The 25,282-nt window shown below is 40.5% G+C and overlaps 2 protein-coding genes across 6 annotated transcripts in view; both read right to left on the reverse strand.

Moving 5' to 3' along the window:
• Positions 1-357: 357 nt before the first annotated feature.
• Positions 358-10,871, reverse strand: borcs6 (BLOC-1 related complex subunit 6). Of its 2 annotated transcripts, none has more exons than XM_035905577.2 (7): positions 10,814-10,871; positions 8,303-8,931; positions 7,723-7,909; positions 7,336-7,518; positions 4,528-4,691; positions 3,880-3,963; positions 358-3,480 (listed from the first exon to the last, which is right to left on the reverse strand). In XM_035905577.2, the coding sequence occupies exons 2-7, from the start codon at positions 8,918-8,920 to the stop codon at positions 3,355-3,357; spliced, it is 1,362 nt and encodes a 453-aa protein (XP_035761470.2). In that variant the 5' UTR covers positions 8,921-8,931; positions 10,814-10,871; the 3' UTR covers positions 358-3,354. The 2 variants fall into 2 exon arrangements, with proteins under 2 accessions (XP_035761470.2, XP_035761471.2); XM_035905578.2 differs by having other exon boundaries at positions 8,303-8,928; positions 10,814-10,863.
• Positions 10,872-16,544: 5,673 nt separating this feature from the next.
• The window catches only part of sema3h (sema domain, immunoglobulin domain (Ig), short basic domain, secreted, (semaphorin) 3H), a 55,741-nt gene continuing 47,003 nt past the window's right edge, over positions 16,545-25,282 (reverse strand). For 3 of the 4 annotated variants that reach the window (XM_087834153.1, XM_087834154.1, XM_087834152.1), the window contains 8 exons: positions 24,981-25,070; positions 24,567-24,696; positions 24,371-24,459; positions 23,361-23,402; positions 22,659-22,816; positions 21,968-22,029; positions 21,627-21,769; positions 16,545-21,512 (listed from right to left, as the gene is read on the reverse strand). In XM_087834153.1, coding sequence (XP_087690279.1) covers positions 21,060-21,512; positions 21,627-21,769; positions 21,968-22,029; positions 22,659-22,816; positions 23,361-23,402; positions 24,371-24,459; positions 24,567-24,696; positions 24,981-25,070 — 1,167 coding nt within the window. In that variant the 3' untranslated portion in view covers positions 16,545-21,059. The remainder of the gene's footprint in view (positions 21,513-21,626; positions 21,770-21,967; positions 22,030-22,658; positions 22,817-23,360; positions 23,403-24,370; positions 24,460-24,566; positions 24,697-24,980; positions 25,071-25,282) is intronic. The other variant, XM_087834155.1, reaches the window with a different exon arrangement.

The following is a 25,282-nucleotide window of genomic DNA, read 5'->3' on the forward strand; positions in this document are numbered from 1 at the left end:
GGGTCATGGACTTAAAAAATTAAGATGTTAACTAAGGCCTGTAGAGTCTGAGTCAGAACATATCACACAGTTACTTTGGTTGAATCTGCTGGGACGCCCATTCGTGGGAAGGTGAATAATCTTTCTCACTGTAGAATGATGGACTTTAAATTGTTTGCAAGTGGCTTTTTAACCCTTTGCAGACTGATGGGCAGCAGCAATTGCTTCTTTAGTTTACTTCACTGCTGATGTCTTTCCTCCTGACTGCTACTTACACTCCTAAGTCCTCTGGCAGCAGTAAAGATTAATTTTTAATGACAGGACTGTAACAGAATACTGGAGGTGGTATTCTGTTAAAAAAAGCTCCAAATGTTTGGGTCTTTTTGCAGCTTCTGTAAATTTATTTTTCAATAAAATATACAGTCAAGACAAAGGGTATCTAAATCATTTTAGTTACAGAAAGAGATCATATGTACACAGGTGCCTCTGATTGTAAAACAGAATTTAAAAAACAAAACAAGAAAATGACATTTCCTCTCTTACATCACAGCTCCATGATGTTTCTCTTGCCTCAAATATCTATCAAGTCTTCCAGTAAGTTACTTTACACTCTCCTACAAAACAGCATTTACATCTTTACACACATGTACTGGTATACGTCAGTATAACTGAGGGAACCTAGATGAATATTAACTTTACTATATACCTTGAAATTTTAATAACATTTCCTGGCTAAAACCCTTTCCAATGAGGTTCGTGGGACGTAATTAAGAAACCAAAGAGCAGTTTTACACAAACAGCCATCATAACCAATTGAATGTATTTTTTGGCTTGATCTTTACCGCACTGATAAAACAAGTGCAGAGCGGCATAGAGGGGGACATTTTGCAGAGTTAATGCGCTGCTCTGAGCTCCACATCCACATATGACACTTCGTAAAGATGTTTGAAAGTGATTTAATGGCTGAATTAAGCTTCAATATTATGTTCAAGATTAAAATGTATACTTACCTTGCTTACAGTATTGCTCAGACAACATTTTAGATTAAAAATGACTTCAGTATTTGGTTTGGATCAATCTTGAAACGCTACTGACAGAAATGTATGCTGAGTCCAGTGTAAGACAACCAAAACAAGGCTCCTCATTCCAAATGACATCTATAATAAGGTTCGCTCTTAGAATGACGATCTTCAACACATACTCTGATCTAGATTAATCCTACAAGTGCAATTACAGCAGACATTTCATTAAATTAAGAAAGGCTGGGAACAACAGCAGGGCGACGCTGCACTCACTGGCTTTATCATTGGGTAAATTAATAAATGCTTAAGTAAACCACCTTAGCTCACATCCACAGGCCGCAGCTCTTTTTTGTTGTAACACTGTGTCCACTATGCTGACATTATAAAAAGTTGCACAACAGTTTATCTGCTGTCTGAGTAATTTCTCTCCAACCCTTCGATGCAATCAAAAGCCAGAACTGTGAATCAAAATAAAATCATTTTTAGCATTTGATTTTCCAGGTTTCAAACACATTTATTAAATGCAAAAGTACCCATCTTCACCAAAGTAAAAACAGAAAGCTACAAAACCTCCAACTTGAGTTATTCACCACGTTTAGCAGCTGATTTAAGTCCAAAGCTGGCAAAGCCCTCACAATCATTCTTCAAGAGCAGTTTAATGGATTTAAAATGTGTTTTTGAATGGAGCTATTCTAATGCATAAATCATTTCTTTAAATTGGGTGAACAGGAACCTAACCAAACACGATACAATTAATGGCACTGAGCAGTGTTTTTGTAGTTACTCGCCTGGAAATAAAAAGACTTTCAACAGCTTCAGATTTCACTGGAAATCAATCTTCGCTTTTTGTTTTTTCTCGTTATTCTCAGTTTTGCGTGGCTGCAGTGGTTAATTTTTCTAAGTGGTTTCAGTCAGAGCTGCATAGAGTGTAAAGTGTTTAAACCTTGGAAATCGAGTTGTCACAATGTGCACATGAATCTTGTTTTATAAAGCCACATTGAGTCACGACTATAATCATGAGGGGGACAGACTAAAAAAAAAGAAGACTGCACACTGATCTGAGCCCTTGGTTTGTGTTTGATGACAAGATGAGATGTTATCTCTGGCTACAAGTTATGGAGGCATGTAAATCATGAATTTACTTAATCCAGTCAGTCTCTCGGGTTGCTAATGTAAGCTAGCCAACTGTCTTCAGATATCAGGCTGATGCCATCTCAGCACAAACAGTGCTAACGAGAATGAGATCAGACATTCAGTCCTGCGTGTGCTCAAAGTTACAATGCTTTTATTTTTAAGTTACGCACAATAATGCTGCCCCTTCATTGTGTTTTACAATTTAGCCTATCAGATGCACTTTACTTAATTTTACAGTTTTATAGGATGTAAGAATTTAGGTTCTCAAGATGTGATGCAGCTGAATAATGAAGAATTAAAATCAGGAGATCAACGTCAGTATCCAGCCTTATAAATGGCATCTAAAAGTCAAAGGAAATTAAATACCTGAAGCTGTTAATCTTACACGTAATATTTAAAGCCACTGCGAAGGCTGCACAACATATTTTTCCAGTTATGTACTCAACATCATCTTGGACTGCACTGACAGAGTACGGACTGTACTGGTTCCCAGTGGCACAAAGTTTCAGTGTTTTTGAACAAGCACGCATGCTGAGGAAACTGAAAACACACAAAACACGCAAGGACAAACAGACATGACACAACTGTAATTTCGCTTGCAGTGAAAGAATCTGACCCTTGTTGCATAAGATTAAAAAATAGACTTTCTGTTCCTGTGCAAAAGTCACCACCTTCTGAGCAGTTTATTATTGCCTCTCCAGTGGCGGAGAGACGGAGAACGAAACATCACCTCCATGTGGGGAACAGAGGTTAGTGCAATCTGAACCAAGCAGGCTGGACGGAGACCAACTCACTCCTTTTAGACGGTGAAGTGAAAAAACAAAACACAAAAAAAAGAGCCCATTATCCCACCTTCTTTAAGGATCTGTCCATGTGCATGTGTCCACGGTACAAGTGTCTCTAAAATTGGTTAATTTGTGAGATTTTGTTTCTTGACAACTTGGATAGCGTAAATGTTGTGAAAAGGAAAAAGCTCAGCCTGAGGAGCGAAATAAGCACAGTTCATCTGAGATCTCACAACACAAACATGAGGAACGTCTAAGCCAGTCCAGAGGAACTAGGAGTGCCAATAATCCAACATGCCGAGCAGCAACAGTTCCCGGACTCCACGGGTGTCTTCGCTGCAGTATGTGTGTGTGTGCTACCTGCACATGGGTGGGTGGGTTGCACACATGCGCCTGATGCTAGACCTTTGCATCTGGGATGTTTGTTTATGGTGTTACTTGCAAATTGCCTCCAGAGTGTCAAGGGTGCGTTTGATATCGCGTATCTGCGTAGCCAGGTTGTGTATGGGCTGCATGGAACGATCCAACTCCTCGCAGCGAGCCATTAGTGTATACATGCCCTGTGGAGGCAAAAACATGGAGGACAGAATTTATCAGAAAAGGAATAATTTGTACTTTAAAAAATAATGTGAGGGGGTTTCCCACTGTGGTCCTGATTTAAGGTTTTTCCTCATTAACAGTTTCTTTTCAGGTTCACAAGTTAGGAATGCCTTACGTTAAATCATATTTCTGTAAAGTGACCTATCATGTAGCGACTGCAATCCAAAATCCAAACCCATAAACAAAACTCGTCTCCAAGGAAAATCCAGCAAAATGACATAAGCTGGGCTATCACTATTATTTAGCTAATTAGGTAGTAAAGGTTTATAATGCATGCTCTGGTGGACCCAGCAAACAGCAATCTTTACTTGTCACATTATGTGAAAGGAACAGACACAAAAACAGAAATTACATGTCACCTTTATACTCATATCTACAGACTCTCCCAGGCTGTCCACTGAGTCTCTGTAGGTCTGGATATACCCCACACTCAGAGCTGTCATCTGCATAAAAGAGATGGTTAAGAGAGAGATTAAAGAATAGCACAAAAACAAAAGGGGAGAAATAAAATAGTAACATAAAACATGAAGACCCTGTAATATATCTACATACAAACTCAGCATTGCTATTACAGGGTTAGACCCCTTTTTGCCTTAAGAGCTGCATTAACTCTTAATGGCATAGATTCAACAAGGTGCTGGGAACATTGATGTCAACATGAAAGCATCACAAAGTCGCTGCAGATTTGTTGGCTGCACATCCATGGTGTGAAACATGCTCTTTGGATTGATATCTGGTGACTACAGTGAACTTGTGATATGAGGTGTTGATGGAAGGCAGGAAGCTTTTATGTTGTTTATGCCAAATTCTGACCCTACCGTCTGAATCCAAAGCAGAAATTGAGACTCATCACCAGGCAATGCTCTTCTCAGCTGACATCTGTGACACCCATCCACACCTTAAACTACTACGTAATACACAGACTTCAATGACGTGTACGTGTTACACTTCTGATTCAGACGACAGCATAAACAGGGTGATTTGAAGAAAGAACTACTAAGACTCACATTTTGGATGGTTCCATTGAGGCTCCGCATCATCACCTCCACACTGTGTGCCACTTCCTGGGTGTGTCTCTGAAGGTCCAAAAGGACGGTGGGATCAATGGGTGGTATATCCGCTGGTCGCCGTGTCAACCCTCGACTTCGGTAAATAGGACCCGAACAGTCCGCTAGTGAGAGTCATCATAAATTAGATATACAATATAGAATAGCTAATATAGAATATACTTTTTTAGATAAGCCAGTAGCAGAATTATCTATAAAGTGCAAAATTATGGACACTGGAGGAGGAGATAAGCATATGCCTTCTGACTGAAATGCAGTGAACCAAATTCTAGTCGGACCTGTGGGGTGCAAAATTAAAGTATAACTACAGTGAAGAAGGAAAAAAAAAAAAAGAAACACTGAATAAAATGAAACATTCTTATTTGACTGTTTCTCAGAAATTGAAACAAATTACACACTTAGCCAAGAGTGCCATGAGTAATTAAACCTTGGATTAAACAAACCCCAGTCAATAAATTGGAATTTAAAAACTGTTTCAACCTCTGAAAGGTTTCTGTCGGGCTGTGGCAGGACCTTTAACAAATCCCTTCAGTCTAAACAAGGTCTGTGCGTCATCAATCTTAATTGAATCAGCAGGTAGAGAGAATGAGCTGCCACAGAGGACATATTGACTGTGGCCCTGTGTTTAAATTGAGAGGCCAGTTTAGCTGACACTCTCATCCAGGGGGGTTTCTGAGTGAAGGGCAGGGGCTCTGTGTCTTACTCCAGCAAAATCTGACAAGACGGATGGCTGCTAATGCACAAGCTCTGCCAGGTCGACCTGCTGAACCTACATAGATGATTTAATTTCTGAGACAGCGGCACACGTGTGGGATTTTGAGGAAAAAGAAACAAAACTTTTTCTCCTGCGGGTTGGGTCTCCATCGTCTCCCCACAGCTCAGACTTAGGCTAATTTAATCACACAGGAAAATGGGAAGATGAGGAGAGGGGAAGAACAAAATCACCTTTTAATTATTACGCTTATAAAATCTTATGCAGAGAGGACTCTGAAGGGAAACAAGCACTGGTGGAGGGTTTCACTAACCAAAAGTGTAACTTTTAGAGATTTCCCACACTGTTCTCAATGATCATAAAGCTTAATGCAGAAACATTTCCTGAGCACGTAAGAGAATCACTAAGACAGGATAAACCTGATAGTGTTCATACACAGTGTAGAGTATCTACCTGTTAGAATGGCTTGTTGCTTCATGTTGGCACCATCACTGACATTATTCACGTTTTTCGCTTTGCTTTATTTCATTATTTGCTGCAGCAAGTGATGTTTCAACACTTAACTACTCTTCAACTGTAACAAACTGTATATATGGTGCACTTCCTAACTGAATAAACACATCATCTTTCCTTGAGTCAGTCACATGATTTTTCACTCAATCTATTGAGACAGAAAGTAAAATAAATAACTTAAAAAAAAATAGCGACTGCATGAATTGCTTAGCTTGTACCGCATTAACATTGTGTGATAACGGCAAACCAGTCAACTGCAGCTACTGCATGCTCGGAGGAAAAATTATACATTTATTAGAGATGCACCGATCGATAGGCCAGGGACCAGAAAAGGATGATTTTTTTAGTCTTCTCTGCTCTGACGAGTTCCAGTTGGTGAGACTCGGGAATGTCCCATGCATGAACCGGTCTGGTTTATGCATGGGCAACACATGCACAGCGACGCACACGAATAGTTGTGCGCACATTGACAGCCATATGCTACCATGTTGTGAAGCGTGGAAGCTTTTCAGTGTGAGTGAAGACACAAAGTTTGCTAAAGTAAACTGTAAAGGGGGGGTGGGGATCAAACCTAACCAGACACTTATACCAACTACACCCAGCTGAACATGGGCATTATAAAGTAGCTAAGAAAGGAAAAAACACCAAAGCGAAAACTATTCAGAGCTCTGACCCAGCAACCTCGACATGAGCAACGGCTCAAACCAGTAAAACCTGTAAAAAAAGATAAAATGGAATTTGTCTGACAGTTATTCTTGTTACATAAATCTGTTGCACCTGCCTTTGTTTGCCTGAGGTAAAATCTACAATCAGAGATCTAACAGCTAAATATTTTAGTGAAATCAAGCATTCATCATTATATGTAAACTTGTCTCTTTAGGTCTGAATGTAGCCCACACACAGAGCTGTAAACCATACAGCTTAGAGTCCACACTCACACATCTATCACCACATCTGTCTTTACCGTGGAATTCTTTTCTCAAGCAAATCTGAGTTGCACCGATCAGATTGTATGCATTTGATCAACTGTCACTGAATGACCCCACAGGCCATTAAGGGATTCAAGTAAGCCTGTTCAACAATAGGATAACCAACCATGGCAATTAATTTGCTTAAATTAGTACCTCAATTCCAATTTACTTATTATGGTCTAAGCAATGCATTAATGATGACTAGTCACTGACGGGGTGTGTTTGCCTCTGCAAGGAGGAGCAGGCTGTGAATCTTAAAGAAGACAACTGTCACTGCAGTTCAGTCCCACCAGCTATACAAATACCAATAACCTGTTGAAATGCCACATTCTACAGCAGGAGTACAAGCAGTCATGAAAGAGCTCTATCTACATGTCCTCTACACCAGCACAAACTGTATACAGTCCACACATACAGTATGCATGTTTCTTCTGTTTGCACTTAGAATAAAAAACTAATACAGAAATACAAAATGTTTTCATAATTTACAAAAAAAAAGGGAGAAAAACTGTGTTTGACTAATGTCAATTATTCCTCTGACTCTTTACTCACAGTCACTGCAGTCCAGACTAGGCTTGGAGCTCATTTTGATCTTCTGCTCGAGGTTTTTTGTGATGAAGTTAGTCAGGTCTCCATCATGACTGACTGTACCCTCTAGTTCCAAAGCCGAGGAGATGGTGGCCCTTCGGCCCTCTGACTGGCCACTTCTGCCCCCTCCTCGAGCCCCCGAACCACCTGCAACCAATATCAACAACTTGTGGTTACAAAACACTGTCGATAGTCAATAACACAGTTCAACGTGGACGAAAAGTTAAACAATGTCACAAATTCCACTTCTTTTTACTTCACTCTGGTGCTTTACAGAAAAAGATTTTATACATTTCTCAGTTTAGAAAAGACACGAAGAAAAAGCCAGACCACGGGAAGATGCACATCTACCTCCACACGCTTGACTAATTTCATCCAGGCTCTTGCTGTCCTGCATTCCCCGCACATTGCGAACCCAGACCTGGGCCATGATGTGAGGAGGGCAAGGGGTATCATCTGAAGAAAGAAGAGGAGGTGGAGGAGAAGAAGAGGTGGAGGTACTCGGACCAGGGGCTGAAGATGAGTAGCGTTGTGAAGACTGGAAATTTTGGAGAACAAATAAAAAATAAAAAAAGTAGAGAAAATTTACTGAACCATGTGGAGCTACACATATCTCCTGTCGTTTACAGTGGCCACGCTTTTCTTTGATAGACGGCTTCTTTTCTCACTCTTAGGTTTATTCACTCTAAAATAACGACAATCATCTTGTCAATCATTGATAGTCAGCACGCTGCACTTTATTTTAATCCTACTGAAATTTGTCTGAAAGAGGTCATGTTCTGATGACTCAGCTACATTTATTTGCGCTGGCTTTAGTTCTCATTACATCTGCTGACATCATTCTCTCTTCCTCCTTTACCCTCTGCTCTCTTTGGTACACACAATCTAATAAACCTGAAATGTCAGAACAATAATCCGGCACTCCACTCACTTCCACCTTTGTTCTCCTTCCGGCGCGCTGATTCTCCAACTTGTTTTCATTCTTCTCATCCTCCTCCACATCCTGTTTCTCTGTCTCTCCATCTACATCCTCCTCTTGGCTGTTGGAGCCTCCATCCGCAGTCTCTGCTTCTGTCTGCTGCCTTTCTGTGGTGACTGGGTGTCCTTGCTGATACGAGTCTTTGGACTGCCTGTGCAATGCTGAGTCCCACAGAAGAACTGCATCAGCAGGGTCCACAGTCTTAGAGGCTTCATCAGGAATGTCTTTGTCTTTGGATCCTAGATCTGTTTCTCCTGTGCCTGTCACCGTGGGGAGGGAGAGGTTTGCCTCCTCAGGGCTATGTAATGATAAGCTAGAGGTTCTCTCATTCATGTCCGTCTCTGTGTCCAAGTAGCCTTTCCCATGGTGAACTAGGTTTTCCATATTAGCATCGGCATGGTTCTCTGTGTGCATGTGGGACTCATCCACAGATGCCTCCCCGGTACCTGGTACTCTACTTGAACATTTCACTGAGACCGGAGCTTGAGGGCCATTCTCCAGTGCAACAGGTGTCGCTACCCCGTTTGCCGTTTCTGGCACATCTGTGCCAATCACAGGGGAGAGACTCATCCCTCCGCCTGCTGATTACAAAGAAAGAACATTACTGGAAACCTGGAAGTGACTCTGCCTTTTAAATCTATAATTAAATTAACTGGTTTTACCATGAGCTAAAAGGGTTTTCCCACATACCAAAATAACATTTTTCATACAAACCATTTTTTAAAAACCTGAACCCATCTCATCCCCTTATACTTCCTTAACCATCAGCGCTAAACACTTAAGCACATTAGAAAGGATTCCTCACCTAAATTAGAAAATGTTTGATCAAAAAATTCATAAACAAAGTCAAGAGTCTGACCAAGCATTCAATGCCATCTTTTGCTACAGTATTGAGTATTCAATGGTTTGGCCAGATCTACTTGAGAAACACGAGTCAGGGGGTCAAATATCCATCAATAGGGCCTGATGATGTGGGTAGAACCAATGAATTTTATCCAATGGATTATTTACATATACAGCAGTAAAGAGAATTTTCTAGATTTTTGAGTACATGGGATGCAACAGAAAGGCATGCAAACAAAAGTTTGCATACATTCATAATGGACATGAATATCACTGTAATTTTGGGCTTTTAATGATCTCCTTGAACTGGTCTTTTACCAGAGTGGAATGATTACACAACAAATATCTTTAATAACTTCAAAATAGAAAAATCGAGAATTGGGTGTAAAAATGTTAATTTCTTTGTGATTTCTGACCACAACTGCACATTATCAAATGTAAGTAAGAATATAGTAACTACATTTTGCCATGTAGCTGAACAATGGCAGCTGTTTACGGTTTGTCTTGATCACTTCGATGCATCAGGAACATCGTTCTCACCACTCCTAAAGCAGTTCTCATAAGCCTGACTGAACTGTGGAAAAGACTAAAACAATCAAAAGTTTTTCACGTCAAACCAAGCAAAGTCAATCGATAACGTCCAATCTGTCACCAATGAATATTGTAGGGCAGCTATTACTGTGTGTGTAACTGGCCTTGCTGTTCCCTTTATAGTTGAAAAAGCTTTAAAACTGATATGATTTAAAACACTAAATCAATACCAGACAGCATTAAGGTAAGTGATATCTGAAAATCTGACTGCCAAAAGTGTTAAAAACTGGTTTTCATGAATCAGAGTCAAATGAAAAATGCGAAATGAGAAGTTGAAGTATGTGTAGAAACAACAGCAGTGCGTAGAAACACAATAAGAAATGCTTAATGTGAGTAAGGAGACTTACGTTACTGCTGTAAAGAGAAAACTCTAAAGGCACAACCAAAGACAACAGGAGAGGAGTACATTCACTGAATTCACTGACTCCTCTTCAAAAGTAGAATAAGTGAATAATGTGCTTGGTCTCCTGACCTCTCATATGACGTACAAGACAATGGAAACAATTAGACTGTGAGAAGAAGGGGACTGCTGTGAGAATTTTCCAGAGATTTAAACACGTCGGTGTTAGCTGACACACTTATGGATCATAACAATTTTCCATAAAGACTGAAATGGCGTCGTACTAAATGGTTTAGCTCAATACTAAGCTACCTTAGTGTTCATATTAGCTTATATTTCCAGATTTTAAGACAGCAACGCCCGAAAATTACTGTGTGACAAACAAAGAGGAACTAAGAAAAAAAAACCCTGACAAGCATAAGTGTCTGCCAGCGCTGAGGAAGTTGTCGTAGTGCTGTCAGAGTCGCCTTGCTAGCTCCCTTTCAGCTGCCAGTGCAGTTAAATGACGTTAGCGCAGCGCGGCTAACATTAGCAGTCCAGGCCTCCAACTCCCAGAACACTCACAGCTGGCTTTTATTGTTTGACACGGCTACATCAAAACGTACATTTAGTGCTAACCTTCGCAGTTACCTACAAGCAGGCTCATACAGCAGCGCTACAGAGCTCCGTTAGACGATAAAAACACTCACCTGAGGAGTTTCTATCCTGACAGATGTAAGCAACAACCGAGTCCGATGAAAATATCCTTCCGCATCAAGTTCCGAAAGAAATGTTCCGGCCTGCAAAAGGCATCATTAAACATATATATCTATATATATATATGTTATACGAAAGAAAACAAGTTCTGTTAGCACGACTCTTTGGGTTTAATGTGAAAAATAATTTGTAAAATTTCATTAAAAAATGTCTTAGATTACCCTGTTATAAAACATAAAGGTTCTGTTACTTCTTTGTACTTTGTTTCTATTTAATCTGTTACTTAGTTACTTTGGTTTAGTATGAATGGCAGTGAGAGATGTCTTTATCAGCAGGATAAGCTGTAAAATGTATCAAAATACAGCAACACATTTTCCACAGATGTACAAATGGACCACAAATGTCTTTGTCAGGCAGATTCTGGCACCCCTGCTTTAAAGAAAAGCGGTTGTGTTCTGAGTGTACTTATGTTTTCAGTTTATCCGCATCATTTCATTCCTATATCTGCTGAAACCATTTATCCACATGATAATCCTGCATTTCTCTATTTACCCCAACAGATGGAGACAAACACCGCAGGTCTCCAGTCTGCAAAGAAACTTCCCCGACTACAAGTTGGTGATTTTCCTCTGCCAAATACAGATTGAGATGGACCCTCTTTTACCTGTAGTTATGGCCTATGACCAAACCACCCCAGTGTTGTGGAGCTTTAGCAACTAAGCAAGAAGCAAGTCCACTAAAATAAACTGAACAATGGCAACAAAAACTGAAATGTTGGTTACCTTGAAGGTGCAATATGTGTTGTAATGTTCATGCCACATGGGCCAAGTGTCAGCATGTATTGGTTTGGCTTTGTACTTACTCTAGTGTAAATAAGCAATCATAGAAAAATGTGCACCACCGCGTTTGCTCTCATTCGTTTCAGAAACACTATTTTACTAAAGCCTCATTTAAAAAACAACAACATTGGTTTGTTTTGGGGGGTTTTTTAGGAATATTGGACATAATTTTACCGGATGGTGAAATAAAATTAGTAACTGAGTATAAGTACAAAGCCAAAGGGCCCCTAGTTTTGCCTGGCTGCCTACACTGGAAGTCAGGACAGTGTCTGTGGCTTCTTAAATCTTTAAATGTGGTCAGAAATGACAAACACTGCTGCAGAGGAGGAGAGAGGAGTCAAAACCACACAATCACCACATCTGAGGATCTCGTATAATTTCTAATCTAAGCCATCCATTCAGGCCAGCTGCGTCCTGTCTCTTGGTGAAGATTCAGCTGTTTTATCCAGTTTTGTTCCTCTCCTGATGTGACAAACATCAAAGCCTGTGGAATTTACCTAAAGACTAAAAGACTTTAGAAATAAGCCAATATTCAAGGATTTCCCAGTAGAGCACTTTGTAGTCACTTTGACTGTTTCCAGGTTTTGTGTTTCTTTTTTTTTTTTAAGGCTATTAATGCCAAAGAAGCTATTTTAGCATATTAGGAACTGCCACAAGAAAGGCACCGTTTAGGAAAACGAGGAATAAAAAAAAGCAAATTGAAGGCACATGGCTCCACACACATGTGGTTTTTGCATAATGAAAGCTGGAGACTGCATGTTGCACAAATGAAAGTAAAAGCCTGTAAATCATTATCCCACAAGTCGCAGATATTAATTACATCCATACTCAAGGGGCAAGACAACTGTGCTCTTCAGATGACTTGAATTAAATCTGCTCTTCTTCTTGTGAGGCAATTTTTGCTCACGGCAACCAAAACTGCAGCTGAATTTATTCAGTTTTGTTCAGTTTAGACATAAACTTTAACAGGGTAACACTTTAAAACTGTAGATGAAAATTATAAATCCTCCCATCGCCCCCAACTGTTTTTTCCTTCCAACTGTTGCCAAGTGTTTGCCCCTAGGAGTTCATCTGATTGTTGGCATTTTCTCTGTGTTATTGTAGGGTCTTTACCTCATAATATAATGTGCCTTGAAGTGACTGTTTTTGTGATTTGACTCTATGCAAATAATTAAATTCATGAATTCATAGTTAATTAAACTTTTTCACAGTTTACAACAGTAAATGGGTTAGCAGTTTAATAATTAATTTGCAAACCAATGCAAACATCTGGTTATCAAGAAGCAAATGGTGCTTATAAAACTTGGTAAACTGTTAACAATAAACATGGCTGGATGGTTAATATACTTGCCATGGACACCTCATTAGGTACACCTGTTAAACTGCGTTTTAATGTCTAATCAGCCAATCATATTGCTGCAACTTGTAGAGATGTAGAGACTTTCTCAAGTTACCATCTTGAGGGTTTCCAGAGAAAAAGAGAATATCTGTTCTCTGGCTGAAAATGCCTTGTTGATAACAGAGGTCAGAAGAGAATGTCCAGACTGCTTTGAGCTGATAGGAAGGCACAAAGCTCACACATTATGACCAAGGAATGAAGAAGAACATCTCTGAATGCACAACACATCAAACCTTCAAAAAGATGGGCTACATCAGCAGAAGACCACAGTGGGTGCCACTCTGTCAGCTAAGAACAGGAAACTGGGGCTACAGTTTGCACTTGTTTACAAAACTTGGGCAATATGAGGCTGAAAAAATGTTCCAACGTATGATGAGACTTAATTTCAGAAACAGCATGAATACTGATACAAGGTAGGACTGATTAAAGCTTTAATCAGTCCTACCTTGTATCAGTGATGTAGTTTAGAGGTGTGTGGGGGATAGTTTCTTAGTTACCTGAGCAGAGTTTAAATGGCACAGCCTGTCTGTTCATCCTTTTATGACCACAGTCAGTGACGATAACAATAAATTCTCTGCATTCAAACACCCTCCACAGTAACCAGATTTCTATCCAACAGAGCTGTGTTGTGCACTGTGTTGGATCTGAGCCATGAAAAAATGATAAAGCTCTGAAGACAAAAGGAGGTTCAACCCAGTACTGGCAAGGTGTAGCTAACGAAGTCGCGGGTGAGTATAAGGTTATAACACTCATTGTGAAGCACACAGGTGAGATGTGGCTTGCATTTATCACTAAACTGTGAACACAGAGAACCTATTTTGTGTTTCGTTTCTTCCACAGGTTAGTTACATTTTCCCTTGTTGTTCAATTTACCTTCAACTTGCTGTCTATCGAGATGCCAACAAACTAGTCAAAGCCGGTCAGGTTTAGGACAAAATGAGAACTGAATTAAAATATGACAAGCTTTTAGTGAGGCACTATAGGGCTAGGGATCCTACAAGGCTGCTTAGAAACCCATCACAAACATGGACATATTTAAGTACAGCTGTTACATAGGAGAGATATTGTGTTTTTGGGGAGGCAGCTTCAGAGCATTTTGGAAAGTCTGGCAGATCGGCTAAGTGCAAGACAAAGTCGAAGACATAATCAAACAGAGGCATCTGTGATAATGCCTGCGTTTCCAACAACCGTGGAGTCCTTAGAGCTCAAGTGGAGTCACTCCAGAAAACCATCAGTGGCAGTTAGCTGGAAAATTCAATCTGAAGCCTGAGCAGACAATTTTATTCAGCATGAGAACGTCACTGAATGGGATACTGTGGTGGAGTGCACAACCCCCTTATTACACCTAAAAGACTCTTTTATGAGCGAAATGGTGAAAAGGCGTGTTTCTGGTCTCCAACCAATTGGGGGGAAAGCCAGACGAGTAGATGAGTCATTCTGTGTGGCAAATTCTAAAGTTTCCCTTTCTGAGAATTTTTTTTTAAAGCATGCACTAGTTTTTGGTGCATTTCCCAAGCATGCTGTTTTTATTGAGCCCTTGAAGGAAACAGCAAATACCAATAAACGCAAAGCCATTTATGTCACCACATGTCTCATGTCTTGTCACCATATCGGTCACACAGGGAGTCTAACTTGCGTGTGGTGGTTAGCACTGTCGCCTCACGGCAAGAAAGCCCCCCATTCAAATCCAGTCTGGGGTCTTTCTAGATGTCGTTTGCACATCTGCAAGAGATCCTCCTACAGTTGGGCTAATTGGCGATTCTATATTAACTGTACATGAGAATCATGCTTTTCCTCTGCTGGTTGTTCACTGTGGTGCACTGTGCACACTCTGCATGTGTTTAGTAAAGCTTCACAAATTCCTTATCAGCCATGTGAAACTCTAATATGGCACTCTGAGCTAAATTCTACTGACGGCATGATGATATGCTCACACTGATAAGACATGCTGACAGCTATTGATCAGTGTTTTCCATCATCAGCAACTTATGTTTGTGCATAAGCATGCTAACCTTTTCAGCCACTGTCACTGAATGTTTACGTTTTTAAGTGGTATACAAAGGACTAATTTTGCCATGACAAAAAAACATCAGAGGTCATTCTGGGTCATCCTCTGTCTTTAAGAAAAATAACGACACTTTATCTTCTAGATCTTGACGTATTTCACTGGGTAAGTTAAAAATTGTGAAATTATGAGCATTTTCCTGGGAGCCCTGTGTATAAAAGGAACTCAAAGTATGAAACTTTGAATCAAAGTGCTGGAGTAATCCAGGAAAACAACAAAGACCTTGCAGCAGGTCCGAAGACTAGACTGCAAAACAATTGAGGGAAAAAATAACTCAAAATTGAAAAAAAACAACAACCTCAAGCTGTTAAAATCTTGAGACAATTTTGACTTACAGATGGCAAAAAAAGGTTTTTGTTGTTCAGAAACATAAAAGAGAGCCAAACTGATATTCTGCCACACAAGAACATGAAAACTTTTGTCTAAATGTGTTGTTAGAAGATGAAGTCATATCAGAGTGAGTTTCAGCTGCTCGCATGCCAAAACAAAAAGTGTTTTCTAAAAGTTCCACTTCACAGAGTCCTTCATAGGGTTTTTTTGTTTTGTTTTGTTTTATAACATGACGTGAGTAAATTGACACGATGTATTCGAAAAGACTGTAATCGCTGATGAGAGCCAGATGATACCTTTTGCCTTTAATGTATAGCCTAATAAGAAACCAAGTGAAATATAATTATGGAATCACAACTTTGTCATCCAGTAGAGGTTTGTAAAAACACTGGAAAGAGAGTGTTTATTTCTTAACAAAACACAGGATTACAATAGACTAACTTCATATAAATGCACAGTTCTCTATTTCTATGATAGAGTTCTTGACCTCTCTGTTATAAGAAGTTTTCCAAACAGCAGAAACAAGCAAAGTCAAGGATGTTGAGCACGACTGGAACGCATCTCTCGTCAATCAGATTACTCAGCATACCAGTTGTTTATCATTTGATGAGAAAGTAGTGTATGTGGTCGCTTTGGCAGAGACAGATGGTGATTTGGTATTGAACGGTATGTTATTGTTTTGGAGTGAAACCGGTGATGGACAGAATGCATGAAAAATAGCATAGCTGTAATGAATGCCTGTAATACAATTATGCACCGCTCAGTGTCCAAATCTGCCCATATGCTTCTAAAGGACACGTGTCCTAAGAAGGCTGAAAACCCCTGGGGTTTAGGACAGGGTTTAAATGATTTTCCATTACTTATAATTGACCCTTGCAAACTATATAATTTACAAGTAAAAGCTTTATATTGTAAACTTTGTAAAACACATTCTTTCCTTTTCAGGATTAAAAAAAATGCTGAAAAAGAAAGTGCAAAGGTGCCCGTGTTGCTGTAAATTTTGTTCATGCTGCACTAAAATGTGTGGATCGGTGTGTAGCTCAGAATATGGATATTTTTCGTATAGGCACGCTAAACCACAAGACACAAGCTCATTTGAAAGCAGACCTTTATACATATTTACAAAAAGAAAAACAAAGTCTCTGCACATGAGAGGAGATCACGTGATGACAGTTTCATTTTGTCTGCAGAGAAGTCGTTCTGGAAAATCACAAGAGACGAATGTTGGCACTCAGATGTAAATACAGCATAACAGAGTGAAGCCATTGTAATGAACGAGGAGCAGCTCTGCACCTCGTCTTACAGGAAAAGCATTAAATGTTTAAGATGGTCCTCCATAAAAATGTCTCGTTGGAGTTCTGCAGAGAACTTTCAGCAGAGATGGGATCCGACATAAAATATACACGTTACACATTCATATATATATATACACACAATATCCACAAGGCAGGGTCATTACAAGCATAGTTAGGTTTATCTTTTTAATGTTTCTGGATCTCTTGAATAGTAATTCAAATAACCAGTCAAAAATTAGCAAGAAAAATAGAGTTGACAGCTTTGCTTTGTTAGACTGAGGGTGTGTTTTCTTATTGAGTAGAATTTGAGCCTATATTTACGATCTGCATGGGTCTCTGGGGTAAAATGTCCATATAACACACTGCAGTTTGAGAGGTTAGCTGCACTGCCACTATTTTTTAACCTTTATGCTAAGCTAAATTAGCTAGCTAGTGACACTTGCTTCAGTTGACCTGATTATGGTTCGATTGCTCAGCTCTATTAAATGCTGTTATGTATTGTGATTTGTGATTCTATCGTAGTTTCTTTTGCAGTAATGGATAGCCATTTGGGCAGAAATCCTGCATGTTTTCTTAACAACGGGCGTGCACAACAATGGCTAATTAGATCCGAATACATAAGTGATTGTGGTGTTAGCATTCAGCAGCTTCAGTAGCAGTATGATAACTGATAAATGATACAATATTATGTGATGAGAAAGCTACAATCTCTGGCCCTCTTCTACAGCATGACTTTTATGCTGTCTTCCTTCCCTCACTCCCCCAACCGGTCGCCACTGCCTGAGCCTGGTTCTGCCAGAGGTTTCTTCCTATTAAAAGAGTTTTTCCTTCCCACTGTCACCAAGTGCTTGATCACAGAGGGTTGTCCCACTGTCAAGATTTTCTCCCTATTATTATTGAGTCGTTACATTAGAATATAGAGTGCCTTGAGGCGATTGTTATGCTGATTTGGCACTTTAGCTAAAACTAAATTGAAATTGAATTAATCAAAGCTTTAGTCCTGTTATGTTATGATGATTATTTGCTTGCTCTGGACATATTTCAGGGAAATATTTCCAATTTTCATGAGCACAGAAAATCTGCTGGAAAACCAGCTGTGTGACCAATCAAAATACTTTAGCAGTAAGCTATTCGACTCTAAACGACTCTAAACAGCAGCTTAACAACAGGCCAAATCCTGATTTCATTTTAGATTACAGCTGCAGCGTTACACTCTCACACACACTTTCATTTTTAAGAATTGGCTGCGTGACACTTGGACAGCTGCTCAGTGTCACACGTTCCCTTATAAACTAAACTCAGAATTAGTTCAGTGCTGTGACTTCTTTCATGTGGCCCGAGCCAAGAAGCAAAGAGCCAAGACACCAAGAAGCCAAACCCATATTAATTATCTGTGGGCTCTCTGTGCTTTGTGTTGATGCTATATTCTTCTTATAGCATCAAAAAATATCTCGAATATATTGCAGATTCCACGTTTGGAAGATTTATTGACACAGCCCCTGAACTTTCTGTCAGCTACTCTAAATCTGATCCCATTAATGTCAAACACACAAAAAGACACACAGATCCTTAACCACATAGAGAGACGAAGCATACAGCAAAGAGACTGGGATCCAGCAGGACCCATCATGGTATATATTACCGTCAGTAATGTGTGCTCAGTATCACCACTGCTGGATGATATTAAATAAGGGAAAACTTTGAGGCTGTTATTATTGGGCTTAACCATGCATGCAAATGCTCGTTCTTCCAGTATAGCATATAAAATTCGATTAAGTTTTAATTTAGTAAGTTTTCCCTCTGTCCTTTAGCTACACCTTTCTCTCTCTATGATTTAACTAGAACTCATGCCATGTGAGCCACACACAACAGCAGTACTGTTGAGCTCAGGCTTGATGTTGGAACTTTTAGTCTGCATCCAGTGTTCTGGGAAACGTCAACAACGAGAAGACAAACTGAAAAAATATCATATTTTAAATGCACATTTAGTTCCCGCTGCCTCAGACTGAAGCAGCACTTCCTTTCGATGCCAATACGAAGGACAAGATTTAAAAAACGAAAATAAAAACACTTCCCCTGGTGAATGTGGGAAGGTATATCGACTGGTAACAATTGGACGTCAGACATACGTACAAAGACAGAACAACAAAGACACTCATGTCAAAAAAGTATCACAACTCCTCAAAGAAGTAGTCTCACACCAGATTAAAATAATAAATAGCACAAAGAAGGAAGTTAAATAGAGATGGAAGTAGCTGTGTTCGTTTAACATTTTAAGAACAAATCACAATTTACTGCCTCACAAAGTCGCTCAAATCCCACTGGCCAGAGTCCATTTGACGCCAGTCCTGTTTAGCACTTTCTCCAGTTCCAGCTTGGTATAATAAAGGCTTCTTTATGATCCGCTGGGCCTGCTTCATAATTTACAGTCAGATGTCATTACCAGCTGGGGCTGCAGAACCTGCAATAATGTGCTCCACTCTTCTGTGTTAGTCTAATCCACTGAAATTCACCAACAGGTTGGGAAACATGCATTTCTGTACAGAGTTTTCTTCTAGTTCGGTTTACAGTTTGATCCTCTTGTTCATGTTGTAATGAAAATCTTTTAAAATTTACTCTCAACTTCATAAACGATAACCTAATAGATGTTGAATATATAGAAAGCTTGAAAGCGCCCTACTTCAGACCAGCGGACGACACTCAGTTCTGAATGTCAAAGCGAAGTTTCTGTTGGAGTCGGTGTTCAGACGTGTCTGCACCTTTTTCCTAAATTTGTACAACATCCACATGTGGGACTCCAGATACACTCAACCAACACTTTAAACAGCACGGAGCATTTTTTTTCCTTCTTTTGTTCACTTTGTTCCCACACCTAAACCAAACCGCTCTCTGTGTCGTGGCACAAAACCAACGGCAGCTTATGCCCGTGAGTCTTAACCGAGCCAGCGTTGCAGAAGCAAACACTGAGGAGAACATAATGGAAACATCTCCTGTAGCGGGTCTGCACGGTTGCAACACAGAGCACTAATGTCCTGGGAAAGCTGATCTGTAACCTCATCAAAGCCGTCGCCATGCTTTTTCTCTGCCTTTCATCTACATGGTCGCAGGCAGTCATCTTGTGGTCAGACCCCACCTATCTCAAGAAACCAACAAAGCCCTTACTGTAGGGAAACCGCCTGAAGGATTATATGTTATATATCCATTAAGTGAAGAAAATTAAAACTCATCAGTGCTGCGTAAAATAAAAATAATCAAAGTTTCTGCAGAGTTAAACTGTTACCTTGATCACTAACAGCTTGTTTTGGATGTTTTAGCCCTTTTCATTATGTATCACTGCCGTACATACTAAGTTTTAAGATGAACAAACTCTTCACTACAGAGAACAGTTTGACAGCTTTCTTTTTTGTGCTGTTTCATTGGGTTCCAATGACATTTGAATGGTATTTGACAGCCTTTCAGCAAATACATATTTGCCCTTCTGTCAACTTATGTTCTCTTTCCAACAACAAAGAAGCAGTTTGAAAATTTATTCCTGTATGCCAGAGGAAAGAGTGTCCTTGAAATTGAAGCGCAATAATTGTTTTGCAAAGTACTTGGAGAAAAAAGTACTTCTTCAACTTCAAGAACACGACTTTGAAAAAAAATGTCTCTCTTTCCACATCACAAAATAAATGGAAAGCAGTTTTTTGCCTGGAAGGTAGGAAATCAATCCAAAAAACATCTGCTCTGTTTTGAGTGATAGCTGTGATTCCTAATTAATGGGCAAAAACATGCAAAACCACAAGTATGGTCCTTTTCGGGAGAGACGGGTTGGATGATTTTTCCAAATGCTTAAAATCGACTTCTGGAACGAGACTCGGATTTTTGTTTTCATTTTTTTTCTCTCTCTCTGTAGAGCGTCCAAATCTAAAGAATCCAATCAAATGTCCTTGTCATGACTCAGAGTCAGTCAAACTTAGGGATTTAGGCATGCCTTTTATCCTTCATTCAACATGCGATGCAACCTAAGCCTTTTCATTCATACAGTCATTTGTCCCGGTGAAACAGTCCTTGCTGTCCAGATCCTGTACATACTTCAGTCACTCGTGTGTAGCTTAGCTTGTTTGTCTCTATAATGAAAGGACGCCATGTTTGTTTGTAGATAAGTGCATGCGCATGAAGTAGTCTCTGTACATACAGTATGTGTGTGTCTCAGTGTATAAGTTAACTGTGTATGTGTACATGTGTGCATTTGTGTGCGTGTGTGTGTGTTTGCGTGTTTGTGTAGTTGTTGAAGTCACTGAAAATCTGCCCTCCCGCTCGTGCATGCGTTCAAGCACTCCTCGGCGCCCTCTGCTGCGGCTTGCTCCTGCTCTTCCTCCCCGCTGCTCGTCCTCCGCCGCCTCCTCCTCCTCCTCTTCCCCCGCCATGCTTGTGCCTCTCTTTCTCCTTGTGTGGCTCTGCCTTTGTGTCACCATGGCGATGGTGGTTGCGCGGAGGGCGGTATCCCAGAGCCTTGCAGTGCTGGCCAAGGTTTCCGGGGTGAATCAGTGCCATCACGTTCTCGTACCACGGCTGGGTTCCGGCGCTCTGATAGGACGAGGCCGACCAGGAAGCCAGGAGGCGATTGGCAGAGGGGCTCCAAACAGCGAGGCGCACGGTGACCGCAGTCCAGTGGTAGCCGTGCTCCTCCACCTGGCAGTGGTAGACCCCGCCGTGAGACAGCTCGGCTCGACGAATCAGGACGCCCCGCTCGATCACCACCAGCTGGTCACCAGTTACCACCTGACGAGAGATTTTCGGAGAGGAAATTTATAATCTGGATAATCTCGAACAAAGTGGCTGTAAAAAGGATTTGGAACATAAATGAAAGCACAAGTGTAAAACGTGTGACTGCACCTGGTTTAGTTCAGCGCTGTTCTCTCCAGCCTGTTTGTACCAGGTCACTGCAGCATGTCTGGATCTAGGCAAACACTCCAGGTAGGTGCTGTTACCCTCTGCCACCATCATCACCCTCTGTTCTGCCTCCACCTGCAGTCCGGCTAAATTAAAGAGAGAAAAGGTGGAACAGGTTAAAGATATGGTGACCTGTCCGAGAAACCTGCTTCTCGCCAGTCTCAGCTGGAACAGGCTTGAGCCCTCTGAAACCCTACTACACTGGTAGTGCTCCATAATGTGGCCTGAGCATAGTTCAACAGGTAAAGCAAAGACCCTGAATGGAAACAATGGAAGCTGCTCACCTCCCTGTCTGACACACTGGGTCAGTGGATCCTCATCCTCTCCTAAATGACGAGCATTCCTCCTGCAGACAAGCAGAAACCACAAGCTTATGTTAGACAGAACGGACAGCAAAGAGATGATTTTAACAAAGTGAGAGCAGCACTAGGGGAAAGGTCACGCATTTTGGGGTCACACGTATCATGCGTATATGTTGTCAACACAAACAATGCCAGTAAGAAACATAGTTTTAAATAGCTCTATATAGCATTGTTAGTTTGACCTTCAGATCAATCTATTGACATGAGTTCACTCTATACTTTTTGAGCTATCGTGTTTAAAGACAGAACGACACACACGCAAAACCATAACTTCCTTGGCAGAACCAATTTGCTCACTGGGGCAAAAGTCAGGATGTCATCATAAACAACCTAATCATAGAAATTATGGCCAGTTGTGATACTTAGTAAAGAAACAAAATCTTAATCATGTGGAAAAAATGCCTAAAATCTAATCAGAAAAATCTGAGCTTAGGTGTAACTTGAACCACGTTTCTGACTATCAACAAATGTGGTTTAAATCAAATTTGGGAAGATTGATTCCACATTGATTCTTTTCATAATAAAATAAGTTCAAGCCGTAAGGGGAAACTCAATCTGCTGTAATGTTATCAGTGCTGTCTGGATCTGCATAGAGCTGGTATGTCCTCCCTACCTGCGCACGGTCGGCATATAGGGGCTGCAAGCATGTCCGTCCCAGGTGCAGTAGGGGTCTCTGGCCAGGCAGCACTCAGCGCAGGCCTGACCGTACAGCTCACACTGGTAAAGGGCCAGCTGAGACACACCCTCCTTGGAGCCCACAAACAACCACTGCTAGAGGAGAGGGGGTGGGTGAAAGATTGAAATAGAGATGGAAGAGAAAACAACGATGGAGGGGGGGAAGCAGAGACAATGTGGGAGAGCCAGAAGAGAAAAACAAAGGGGCATCAAGTTCACTCCCCTGCAACAAGGATACTTTGACAGTCACCAGGAAAAAAAAGCAGATTCATCTCCACTCTGTGAGTCACAAATCCAACTCAAGCTGTATCAATGTCAGTGGCCACGGAGAGTGTGTGTTTGCATGTGGGGTGGAAAACAGAGAAATGTGAGGACGCTTGCTTTTTATAATCTTCGTGTGTGTGCGAGCTGCGGTTTCGTTTTCTTTTTTCCCCTCATGCCCACAAACTGTTTTAATAATGCAAGGTGCATTTGTGTGTGAGCATCTCTTCATTACTGCTCTGACTGAGGTGAGGTAACCATGGCAACTGGTGATGAAGCCGTCCTTGGAGACGCAAGGTGGAGAGACGAGTGAGAAGTGCGATGTTACCGTGTGTGAGTGCGGCAGTTTGGAACTTTGAAAGCGAGTCTCGTCTGTTACCTTTTTCTTTGAGAGTGCCATGGCTGTCACCGGTGATTTGTGCTGTGAAGGAGACAGGAAAGGAAAACTGAGAAACACACCAGGTTTATACTGAAACAAAGATAACAGATAGATAGATAGGGTTTTACAAAGCATATACTTTAGAATACAGAGCAGGAAAAACACAGTCAGGTCTGACCACAGATATCTCAGCCACATCATTCAGGTTGAACCCAAAGTTGTTTTCCTTCATTTTGCTGTTTGAACCCAAAGCGGAGTTCATTCTGGACCAAAATGTGGATTTTGTGAACTGTGATCTTCTCTTTTTTGGTAACTATGTCCAGCTGCAGTAACTTGGTTGAGCATTTATTGAACCTTCTGATTTAAAAATGTTTTTTAATATTAATATACATAAACTAGTTTTAATTTGTATCATATTTGTTCCATCTGAAAATTTTGCTCAGATCATTGCTTAAAAATCTGTTGTGCAATTCATTTAAGATGTAGAAGTCTAAAAAACTCATGCATCAAATATGATACACTAGACATTAAGGGGTTAAATAAAGGTATTTACTGCATTTCATGTAAATATACGCAGTACTTTAGTGCTATAGTATGTGCATAACTATCTTTGCATTAACCAGAGCAGAATGGTGTCTTTGCACGCACGTGTTTTCTTATTGTTGAGAGAATGCATGTATTTCCATTCATTTCCATATGGCATGGACAGATGTGGAATTAGTCACACTGTGTCTGCATGCATTGCTGTCACGCAGGCTAATTTGAAAAGTCTGTGCTGCATTATGTTGTGACAATAATGTACATTTGGATCTAGTTTTGAGAGGTAATTGAATTTTTTTTAATGGAGGAGGAATGAATGGACGCCGGGAAGAAATGCAAAAAAATGCTTAAAAAACAGAATCAATTCAATCTGCAAACAATGAGCTTTACTACAAAATAGACTAGCTCTTAACAAATCTGAGTTTCTTAAGGTTGCAGCCTGGTTTTCCTCACAGAAAAGCTTGCAGTACCTGAAACACCTGCATCTGCTCCAGAGTGATCTCCTGACTCTGGCCGTGCTCCCTGTGCAGATGGATTGCTTTCATAACGAGTCCTGAGTCTAAAGACAAAAAAATAAAAATAAACAAATCATTCACCATATTTAATTATGAAAAAAAAAACACTTTAAAATTCCAGAAACACAACCTTCAATGTCACATGACCTACCTGTACCGATGAACAGGACGTCGTAGGTGCCATCGACAGCCTCCACTCTGTCCACCAGCAGTTTGGTGAACTTATAATGAACACCCACCCTGACCAGGAGGGGTCGCTCTCCAAGCGGCAGGACATTTTCCTAAAAAAAGAAAAAAAAGCAAGAATGCATCACATTAAATGTGAAATCTTTGACTAATAAATTTGTTCAGCCAGTCTTGCTATTCATCATTAATACAGCAAAGGTTTCATATTCCCTGTGATGAAGCAGTGCCCTGTTGGCAAGGACTGCTAATTTAATTCCCCATGTTCACTTCAGAATTTAGACAGAAATAGAGAGAAAAAAATGGCTTGACCTGCTGTAAAATGCGGCAATCTAATTAAGCTAAACTGGCTTAATTTAATAAAGTGAAATATCAGCCAAACCTGCAGCAGCGGATGAGTTCTGCTGAAGAAAATGACGTCGTCGGGATACTCTCTGGTCGAGCTATAGCTTCCATATGTACTGCTCGGACACTGACAAAGAGAGAGAGCGACAGAGACTGAGATCATAATGTTTCCAGTCTTTTGTTTTGAGCATTCTTATATGGAAATTAAGCACAATTTTGCAGAATTAAATGACCCTCCATCAAAGACAGCATATTATTGCAATGTATTACCTTGGTAATAATCACGCATTTGCTTTTAGAGAAATACAAAAAGTCACCTGGAGAGATAGCGGTGGTATC

The sequence above is a fragment of the Neolamprologus brichardi genome, chromosome 20, assembly GCF_056152115.1.
Source record: "Neolamprologus brichardi isolate AB-2024 chromosome 20, ASM5615211v1, whole genome shotgun sequence".
Lineage (NCBI taxonomy): Eukaryota > Metazoa > Chordata > Actinopteri > Cichliformes > Cichlidae > Neolamprologus > Neolamprologus brichardi.